The 11693-nt window shown below is 28.9% G+C and overlaps 1 protein-coding gene across 1 annotated transcript; it reads left to right on the top strand.

The window, feature by feature from the left end:
• Positions 1-76: 76 nt before the first annotated feature.
• ATPsynF (ATP synthase, subunit F) lies at positions 77-10929 on the top strand. Its single transcript, XM_075375243.1, has 4 exons — positions 77-452; positions 3058-3156; positions 8928-9044; positions 10665-10929. The coding sequence occupies exons 1-4, from the start codon at positions 377-379 to the stop codon at positions 10691-10693; spliced, it is 321 nt and encodes a 106-aa protein (XP_075231358.1). The 5' UTR covers positions 77-376; the 3' UTR covers positions 10694-10929.
• Positions 10930-11693: the final 764 nt, after the last annotated feature.

Here is an 11693-nt window from a genome sequence, read left to right as displayed (position 1 = left end):
TTGTTATAACATTTATATGTCTATAAATTTGTTTAAATGTTTATTTTTCAGGATTATAATGGATGAGATAAAAAAATTTGTAAGTGGTTTTTTCCTAAAAGTTGCTCCAATTATACCTGAAAAAATAACTCCACCGATAATATCTGACAATATTAAAAAGCCACAGTATGGTAGAGAAATACCGTCAGACACAGATAGTTGTTCCGAAAGCGACAGTGATAGTAGCGATAGTGGTGGGGAGAAACCTGAAAAAGCTTCTAAGCCTGGCGAAGTGTGCTCTACGACACCCATACCTGCAATTACCGGTGGAGGAGGCGGCGCTGATAGTGGATCAGGTCCTACTTATATTGATCCTAAATTACGTTGGAAAAATACAATGATTGGAGATTACCCAGCAGATTATAATCCGAAGGTACATGGACCTTATGATCCTGCTAGATATTATGGCAAGCGTAAGTATTGGATGGCCTTCTTCCTTGACTGCTCGGGAAGGTCAACGTATATATTGAGATGCTATATTAATTTATTTTTATTACATTATTAACTATTAAAAATGATAATTACTATTTTTTTTTTTTAAATTTGTTTTTTTTTAAGGTTTGCACTTATCTCCTTATAAGCATTAACTACTCAGCGGAGAGTAATATCTGTCGTGAGAATTATTTTTTAGTATTCTCCATATTTTATAGTTAATGTTTATAGAGTTGCAACCTAATTTTTGGTAGTAGCTGTGTTTTATACTACGTTGCAATGTGGTGAATATAATAACCTCACGACAAAATTTATTAAGACGTACTATTTTACGAACTATTTTTTTTTTTTTTAAATACACTTAATTTGACCTCCAAATTATTGTAGATGTAGAGGTTAGAGATATTCTAATATATGCTTTTCAATCTACCAAACAAACAATTTGCCAAAATTTTAAATTGGGCAGTTTCACAATTAGTTGTACATACATACACTTGGTATTATTATGCAACTACTAGGAAAACAAGTAAATACTAATAGTAAAGTATACACACAGATATGTTGCCACTGAATACTAATGTGCACAGACTGCACTTGTGTGGCCAGTTAGGACCTGTTACTGCTTTCTGGTAATTAGGGCAAAGCACAAGAATGTGTAACAGCTTGTTATTACTTTGTAGACATGTTGTAGTGTATAAATATGTGATTACATTACTACACAGAAAAAGATTCCGAACAATATTTAACATTCTTGTTGATGGTTTTGTAAAGAGAATAGTTTAATTTTAATTAAATTAATATATCTGTTAAGTGAATTGACAATATATTGAAATGGCTGTTGAAACTGTTTGCATTTTTGAATATTGCTTGTGTTTTACCTAGTCAAATTACCTTATTAATTTTTAATAAAAGAAGGAGGTTCTCAGTTTCATTATATTTATTTTTTTAAGAATGTTCAGCCAATTGACCATTTTTTTTTACTTTTATTTTGTAGAATCCTTTCTTCAGAAGTTCTGTTGTAATTTTTTTCTAGATAGCTAAGCTGAACATTGTATTGTCTGTGCAAATGAATAAAGACATTTGTACTGGATTTTTCTGTTATAATGATATACAGCTTGATTATATTCTACATATTCAGATTATATAAAAATTCAAGAAAATAGTAGGAAAAGTTAGTATTATTGAAATATATTTATATCTACTGCTGACTTCATAAGAAGTCAGCGGTAGATTAAGGATCTGTAAGGTGTGTTAGTGGTTGTTATTTTGGTGTAGACTTGCATAACATTGAAATTTAAATAATTAAAAAGGGAAATTTCTTAAATCCATTTTGCATTTTTTGTTAATTGTGTTTACATGAATACGAATACCAGTTTGGTATAGTTAAAAACTTACCAGTTTTATGAAAAAACAGTGTATTGCATATTTATCAAAGAATACATGTATGAAAAGTTTTTAGAAAATTACAGTCTGTGCCTTTAAAATCTTGATTTAAAACTGAATTTTAAATGTTGACATTGCTTTAATAAAACTGGGTTATAAATATTGGAATAAAGTTATTTTTTCCTTTTGAAATTTTTCAGCTAAAAAATAGAATAAAAGGGGAAAAATTATTCAAGTTTTATGTATTTGAATTTAAAGCTGCATACTAATATTATTTAACTTAAAATAATGCATATTAAAAACTATAAAATTTTGAAACAAAGATAAATAAATATTAATAGCTGTTTAAATAAATACAGGTGAATAGATATCAATAGATAAAACGATTTGTGAATTTTATATTCAAATTGTGCATTACTGCTCACCCAGGTGAACAGTGACTTGTTTCCTAAGCTAAAAAATGGCTTGGAAGGAAGAGATTTTCGACCAATGATGAAGTTATTGCCACCATAGTTTGTTATTTTAAGGAGTTTGATAAATTAGTATACCAAATTGGCATAAGTGCTCTTGTGGAATGATGGACTAAGAGCATTTAATGTTGACTATGTTGAAAAATAAATCAAAATTTACCAGAGAAATATATTTTATCCAGGCCCAGAACTTTTCACTACCCTCACAGGTCACCTCACCATAAATGTTCATGCAGGATATATGTTATCAGTAATGCAGATGACATTTTAAATATACAAGAACAAGCTCTTATTCTTCAGTGTTGGTGGAAAACTAATAATAATTTCTAGAACTAATTACAGTTGTCTGTGTCTATGGTCCAGTCTGTGTTTCATGCATCTGTGTCTATTGTGTGATATTGCAGGTGCTTGTTTATTTATCTCTTTCAAATTTAGAAAGTGTAAATTTTATATTGTTTTGAGTTTGTCAAGTAATTGAAGCAAATTACAGTCATGAACCCAACATTAAAACTTGTAAATCTACACCGAATGAAATCTTGTATCATAGGTTTTATAATAACTAAAAAAGACTCATAAAAAAATTTTGGAAGCATATCTTCAGAAAGGTAAATAGAGAAGATCAGTTATAATTATAATTTTATTACTGCAGTGTATTTTTGATATAGAAATATTAAATATATTTTATTTCTACATATGTGCACAGTTTTATTGAAAAATTTAATTTATGTTTTAGCTGATACACCATTTGGGCAGGTGAAACTTTCTGAATTGGTCAGTTGGTTTAGTAGACGTGACAAGCATCCAAGAGCAGCTGTTGCAGCTATTAGTCGTGGTAAGTAAAGGTTTCATTGTTTTTTTATGATTGCCTTTTATAGTGTTTAGAATACATATATTAGGCAAAACATAAATTTTGATGGATTTACATGTCTTCAAGATCATATTTTTAAAAAATGAAATTTTTTAACCCCCCACCCCCGCATGTGTGTTTATGTACACCAATTAGGTGGTGAATTGATTTCATTAAAAAAAAATGTATCAATAATACATAATTATTGTGATGTATATGTATATATTTCTTGAGATGGCTATTAAACCTTCAGATTTACCTGAATAAAGTAAAATATTTAAGTACTAGAACCAATTCTTCTTAAAATAGTGAGTCTTCATTGCCTCACCAATACACTAATTCTAATTTGTAAGGAGTGTCTGGTGGAAAAAAAAGGTGATTTGAAATTTTTGTGTATAATTGATCCAAACTTCACAGAAGTAGAGAAATTCAGTACAACAAATCACTTACAGAATCTTACTAAAACTGATACTTTTCAAAATGCTTTTCTTGTGTTAGGTCCTTACATTGAAAAATTAATCACTTCAGCTTTAGTGAAAATGTAGAATTGTGTTAATCCTGGTTTATATTGTGATAACTCTCTGAGAAATGGTAATACCAAACAAAATTGAATTGCTGACAGCATTAAAATTTAATGTTTGGCCTTCCACACATAACGGCTTCATTATTCTGACAACATTGAATTTAGCCCCATTTACAGTTAAAAAAATGCCCTTTACACTTAAAGACCTTTAATTATTGAAAAATTTGTTATGATGCAATATGAAATGACTTGAATCACAAGGATTGGATTACAGAATTATATGCTGAGATTGTATTAGATTCTGAGAGATGTAATTCTGTGAATTTCACTTTGTCCTAAACTAATTGATAAATGCTATTAAAAATTAAAATAATGTGGTAGGTATTATATGTATCGGTTTTAACTTAAAACTGACTAGTCTTTGCAGCAGCTACCTTTCTCTTGCATAACTTTGTCTGGTATATCTTGACCAGTTCAGTCACATTACTTTAAACTAGCATTTCTCAGAAGGTAAGGGTTGTAAAATTAGCCTAAAACTTTACACATAAACAATAGTGAAATTATTTTATTAGAAAAAAATTATTATAAACATCTTACTTATATTTATAAGAAAAGAAAATAAATTAATGAAATTTCTTTTTCATTTAAAAGTTTCTCCATATGTGGATCTATGTTAGAAACGCACAAAAGTAAATTGTTTTAAAGTGATAGAAGATTATAGATAGCGTAATTGTAGATGAAAAACCCTTTTCATTGATGTAAAATGTGGTAAAAGGAGTAATATTTTCAGTGTTTCTGTGATTTAATTTCCTTGATGAGAAAGCCTCCAAACTTAACAAAATCTTTAGATGGGAATTGTAGTTACGTTTTATTTGCAGATATTTCGATGAGCCGGTCATGAATCTCAATTTGTAACTTAGCAGCTGCAACAGTGTTTTCACTAAATGGATTCAGTACTCGTCTTTCAGAGAAATCATTTTCATCTTGTGAAAACTCCAATTTTAGCTCGTGCAAATGCATCTTCATGCTGCCCAAAATGTGTGAATCTTCTTCATCCAAATTTTTCTCAATATACTTTTAATTGGAAGTGAGTGACATATCAACATTTTTACTTTGAAGGCAAATAATCCAGATATAAGCTTCTAAGTAAAAGTATGAATTTTATCATTGATAAAATATTTTTATCATGTCCTTATTATTTACATTCGTTGTTTAAATGCAAAAATACATCAGCTAAATAGACCAACAACATATACTTACTCTGTAAAAATATTTAGAATGGCATTGTTTATCCTGGAAAAATATTAATTCATCTTGCAATTTCAATAACTATGTTAACTCTTTCCCCTACAACAAATCTGTATGGAAATGATGAAATTTTATTTCTCTTCACAATTTCATTGTGTAGTTTGAAACAGCCTATTTTGTAAAGGTCAGCTGTTAATAAAATTTGTGAGATTTTCTAGCATATATTTTGTGGAAAGAGTACATCTGTGAAGGAAGCAGTGCCTCCATCCCACCCTTTGTATAAGATGATTTTTGAGTTTTTTCAGAAATCCACTGTTCTTTCCTGCTTATCACCTTTGCACCATCACTACACACAGCAATAAATTTTGTCCAACTTGTGAGAGTTTTTAGTAGCTTCATAAAAAACATTAAAAAGATATTGTTCTGTTGCATGGCCAGGATTTGTAAAATATTCTTTGATTGATCTGGCCCTATCGCAATCATATCTCACAAAATTTAAGAATTGAAATATGTTTGCCACATCTGTTGATTTATCAAATTGAATACAACAAAAAAATCACTTGGAACTCATTTGCTGAATTATCTCTTTGTAAAAATTGGCAACCGTGTTAGCAATTCGCCTTGATTGATACTGTTGCTAGAAAGCAGATTTTTTTTTTCAATTTTTTGCTTCTCCATGCCTATTAAAATGCTTACCATATCAATTGCAGCAGGCAATATGAGTCTTTCAGAGATTGTAATGAAGTTTGAACATCTTAGCTACTCTTAATGCTAAGAGATAGATAAGATGCTTCAAGTGTACTTTTATCAGGATATCTTGATTTACAAATAGAAGCTTGTTGATTTCTCAAAGTGTGCAATTTTCTTTCAAAAGTGTGCAATTTTCTTTCAAAATTCCAAGGGTTTGATTTTTATGATCTGGATGTTTAGTTTTCAAGTGTTAGATTGGATTTCCATACAATGATGTAAAACCATAATTTAATTAAGACATGATTGTGCAAGTCATTGCACAATCATGTCTTTTTACCATTCGATTCACTGGATGGAGATGGCTTGCTTTGTTTTTTCATAAATTTATCCATTTTACATTAGAATTAATAAAAAAAAAGTGACCGCACAATATTTTTAAAAACTTAATTAAGGCACCAGATGCACATTTTGTATTCGAAACTAAACTGACATACTGCAATCCCTTATGCAACTTTTATACTGTTAAGAGCACATGTGTTCAAATGCATCATATACATGTTTGAACAGATGGTTACAGTGAAGTGAACACATGTATGTTCAGTTCATACATCATGCATGTTCATGACTACTAAGTTTCATTAGGGTTGTGGTAGGGAGATACAAAATATTCATTATATTTTTTTTTTTTTTTTTATGGGTTTTGGAAGTAAAAAAGTGGAGAATTACTGCTAGAAACTTTTATTTAATCGTGCACAGTATAGGGCAATACTTCACTTTTGATGTTGCCTTGCAACCTGGCAACATTTTACTGCAGTAAAACTGTCTCATATCCTCCTAAACAAGCATGCCCAACAAAAAAAATTAAGAACTGTGCATGCCAAACATCTAAGAGTGCTTCCTAGAGCACTCACTGCACGGCCTGGCAGCACTTCACCATGGTGACACCGTGGTGCCCAACAAAAACCTCTAAATGTTTACCTGTGATGTAGGAAACAACACTTATACAGCACTCTCTTTTGCTTATTGGTTTCTTTATTTAAAATGTTGATTAGTAAAAAATTGTTTGCTTCCAGCAAGTATTAATTGATAGGTTTTATTTATTATTATTTATAAATCATGATATTACCCTCTTAAATAAACAGAAAAATTGGGTTTGACTGTCATAATAGCCACATATATATATTTTTTTTTTCACATACAAGCACATATGCTTTCATGTCCATTAATCTGAGAGAATTTTTTATATGTATATGTGTGGTGTTGCAGAATCAATTTTAACATGAAAAGAGTAAACAAGTTTTTACTAATTAATTCAGCTCATCATTGACTTATAGAATTTGCTCTGTAGAAATCTCATAATCATTAGATAACCCATTTGGTAATTAGGTAAATGGAGCTGTAGTTATGGATATGTACATGGTCCAGGACTCAACTTCCTAATTATATATGGAGTAATTCAGGAGGAAGAAAGGAAAATAATTGTGAACTGATTCTACATCTTTACAAAAGGAGAAAAAACTTTATCTAGTTATGGCGAAAAAAGTTTCACCTGGATCTCAGTTTGCCTAGTGAAGTGAGATCATAGTAAAACTTTTTAAGGCATATAAAAGTTTAAGGTATAAACTTGTTAATTTCTTATGTTTTTGAACTGAAAAATCTAATAAAACAGATCACAGTACAGTATATTCCGTACTGTTTTTATCTAACATAAAACAGAAAAATTGAGTGATGTAAAACCATTATTTTTTTTTTTTTTTAGATTTGGAGTACAGTAGCTTTGTTAAATGATAAATAATTGTGTAAATTTTATTATTAAAAATAGAGAATTTAGTTGTGATAAAATTGAAGGCATAAATTCTAGGTAAATCAAACATAATGGAAAAATGTTATGAATTTGTATTAGCTGTAATCAATAGGCCCTTAAATAATAAAACAATGTGTCACAGGGAGAAACTTATATGAAATTTTTAAACAATGAATTTCTTAGAGCTTAAAAATTTCTCATTGGTGAAACATATTGATGGAGCTCAACACATTTCACAAATGAAGTTACATAATTCTTAGATGAAAAAATTACTGGTAAATGAATTGGATGTAGAAAGGCTGGTAAATAACACCCAGATTACTGTTTATGGGAGTGCATGAAATGAAAAGGAATAGTAGTAGCATAAAGTAGACACATTATAAACTGAGCACTCACATTCTCAATGTTGTCCTCATCAAGAAAGGTGAATGTATCATTAGGTTGGCGATAGAAAATGTAAGGAAACGAGTTAAAAAGTACATCATTTTCAATGGTGGATTTTTTGAACATTTATTGTAAATTATTTATTTATAGCTGTTTTTAGTATAATAAATTTAATGTTTGAAAAATTAACATTTTTAATTTACTTAAAGTACTCGCTTTATTAATTTACAGTAAATGTACAATAAATTTACATGAATTCAATGAAATTTAAGATACAGATTTATAACTGTAATTAAGCCAGTGGTTTTGTATGATTTAGAGACATGAGTTCTGACACAAAGAAAGATGAGGATATGCTGCATGAAAAATGTATGGACCGATAAGTAAAAATGGGGAGTTGAGAATATGTACCAATCAGGAATTGCAGGAAATTTTTGACATTCAGGATATTACTTGGGAGATTAAGGTGAAAAGATTGAGTTTGCTAGGACATGTAGAGCGGATAAACAATGGCAGGTATGCAAAGTGAGTTTATAGATGAGACCCTGGGGGAAGCAAACTGAGAAGACTCTCAGGGGTAATTGATTAAGTATGTGGAAGATGATTTAGCAAGGATAAATGTTACATGATTGAGACAAAAAAGGCAGATAGGGAAGAGTGGAGAGCAAAGTCCTACATGGGCTTTAGCACTAAGGACTAAATATGAAATTAACATTTGTATGTTTTGTTTTAAATATTTTAGTGGATGTTCTTCTTGTGGTTCCACCTGACTGATATCATTTTGATATGAAACTAACGTCTTAATAAAGAATTCAACGATTTTTTTACTGCCATCTCTAAGCATCATAGATTGTCATAGTGTATGGCCTGACATTCTTAAAAATGTTGAAAAAATATTTTGTTTAAAAACCAAATTTTTTTATGGTAAATTTTGAATACAGTAAACAGAATTAATTTTTCTTTTAAGCCTTTGAGTATAACATGTTACATGTTCTATATAACCAGTAAATTTGTAATATTTGTGCATCAAACTTAAATTATGTTATACACCTAACTAATTTAGATTTGATTATTTTTATACTATTAAACACACTATTATTGTTTTAGCATTTTGGAGGTGGCAGCACAAATATGTGTTGCCAAGACGTTCAACCATAGCACCTGTTCTTCAGTTTGGAGTTTCGGCAATGATAATTTTTTATGCCATGAACCACTTTAAAATCAGTAAGTTGATTATTTTTACTGACATTATTACTTAATATTTAGGTTATTAATTGTGATCAAGCCTTGATTAAATTTTTTCTCTACTGATAATTTTAAAACAATTATGAATCTTCATTCATGTGATTCAATATTTTTTTAGGTGTCTTTTTGTGTAAAATGTGGCTTATTTTCAGATAGCTTTATTTTAGTTTAAAACTAAAAAGTTTAGCTCCTTACACCAAAAAATACACACACTAAACATGTTTTAATCATGTAATTTAATCAGCATCTATCAAAAATGCAGTTTTGGTTTTTAATAAAATGCATTTAAAAAAATTGTATTAGATTAATTTAAGTTGAAGAGAATGCTTTGCTTCTTAAACAATAAAAAAAAAATTATTATCAATAAGGTTAACTGGTTAACTAATAAAAATTGATAATAAAATAAGATTACCAATTTTTAAAGCTTTTGGTAGTCAAATATTATTTCGGCTCTTTTTCTTATCTGTTGAAACCACATTTTTTGGTCTTAATTATTAATTAGATAAAGGTAAGCTCTTAAGAGATTTCCTGATTTGCATATAATGCAGATTTCATGACTATTCAATTGGAAATAAAATCTTGAAAAAACAGTTACTGTTTTATTGTCATTATTATATATACATACTGATTTTACATCTGGATGAGTGAGTGCCCACACTAAGTATTTTACAGTAAACATATTGATGTATAATAATATCTTCAATAGTGCATTCCTCATAGTTGGAGAGTTTGCATTCTGCTGCTTGTCTCTCATTCAATAACTGATTTTTCCTTTTAAAAAAATATTCCAAAGAAAATATTTTAATAGATTTTTGCAAAATAACTTTTAAAGATGATTCGCGTTGTTTTCCTCTTAATTCTTATTTAAAAAATTGTTATTTACACGTTTGATTTTTTTATTTTTCCTTTATTTATTACAAATTTTATTGTGAAATCAGTGTTAGTAAGCAAACATCAGTTAAAACAGAAAGCATCTTCCAGTAATAAGACTAGTAATAATGATAAGTTTTTTATGTAGTTTTGTACAGAAAAACTAAAAGTAACTTTTCAAGGAAATATTGATATTGTTACACACATTTATCATTGTTACAACTTTTATCAAAAACAGCATAATGATTGAGGAGATCTATGATTTGCTCCAAAACATAGATCTACTAAAATGTGTTATTCTTTTGCTGAATCTTCCAATGGAATTGGCTCAGTTACACTGCATTTGTTTATATTTCAAAGATAATTAATAAAAAAGACACCTATTTAGTATTATAATGTAAATCATTTCTGTCAACGTGTATGGCAGAGTGTTGGATCATCTGAAAGGTTGTGGGTTTGAATCCCAATGAGGCATGGCATTTTTTATACACCATAAAAATTTCACTTTTCATACACTAAAGTATTAATATTTTTTTCAATTATTATACAATTTAAGTATTAGAAAGTTGCTTGCTGTTGTTGTTACATGGAATGTTTACTAGTTTTTAAGTATATGGTGAAAGGAAGGCGCAATATCCAAAGTTTCTAATATCCAGCTGACTAAATACTTCTTTCCCTCAGTTCAGTTGATTTTTATATTTATTTATTTTTATTTTTTATTTTTTTCAGAAAATCACAAGAACTACAAATACCACTAAGATGGCTTGTTTCTATGAATGTCTAGGAATACAGATCGTAGATTTGTAAACAGATGTTTTATCTTACATACCATCTGATGATGCATACTGTTAATTTTTTGTTTTTTATTTATAATAGATGATAAAAGGGTTAAAACAGCAATGATATAAATAAAATATCTGTATAATATTTAATTTAAAAGGAAGCCAGTTATCTCTGTATTCATTGTTTTAGTAAATAAAAGGCATATTATTAATCTCTTATTTTTATTATACAAATATGTGTGCAATTTTTACCCTGTTGTTTGCATTATGAATAATTCTATGTTTCACAACAGAAATAGTACATTAATTTGGTGTTTTATGCAATATGGTCCCTGTCTTTTTAATGACTGTAATGCTTTTAAAGCAAAGCAATCACAGTTACAAATATAATCAGTCAGAATTGCTCTCTTGAAATTAATGATATTCACCAGGTAAGTCACTTGATTTTACCATGAGCCATTTCGTGATTATATGATTTTTGTAGGCTGCATAAAATTTTCTTAAATATTACATATTGATTTGGGATTAAATAGCATAAGCAAGATTATTAGAACTCATATATAATTAATATTTAAGTTATTATTCAGATCTGCAAAATACAAGTAATTAGGATTTAGTAGGTACTAAGAAAAAGTGGGCCTATGGCCCACTGCGAAAATGTTTGATTCATTACACATGATTCTGTTAAATGTTATTGCCAATTGAAACTAAATAATATTAACACAGCTCCTACCCAATATTTTTTTTATTTTTTATCCCCAAAACATAAATATAATGTTTAAATCCACTCTTGCCAGTAGTTGCTAAAATAAAAACGTGAGCACATACTACCCATGCACCAAATTTTTGTCCAGATAAAAATTTCTGCCCATGTCATCAATTTTTGTAAAATATAGTTAATGTACAAAAGGAAATTCACAAGAAGAATTTTCACTCTGAATCTGTCACAATAGGACTGCAGTTACGTTACAATTTA

The sequence above is a fragment of the Lycorma delicatula genome, chromosome 9 (assembly GCF_047948215.1).
Source record: "Lycorma delicatula isolate Av1 chromosome 9, ASM4794821v1, whole genome shotgun sequence".
Classification (NCBI taxonomy): domain Eukaryota; kingdom Metazoa; phylum Arthropoda; class Insecta; order Hemiptera; family Fulgoridae; genus Lycorma; species Lycorma delicatula.
This window is presented reverse-complemented; position numbering and strand designations above follow the sequence as displayed.

Coding starts and splice junctions, on each gene's coding strand:
- ATPsynF (XM_075375243.1), top strand. CDS start 377: ATGATTGGAGATTACCCAGCAGATTATAATCCGAAGGTACATGGACCT. Junction 453..3,057: donor TGCTAGATATTATGGCAAGC/GTAAGTATTGGA, acceptor TTTATGTTTTAG/CTGATACACCATTTGGGCAG. Junction 3,157..8,927: donor TGTTGCAGCTATTAGTCGTG/GTAAGTAAAGGT, acceptor TTATTGTTTTAG/CATTTTGGAGGTGGCAGCAC.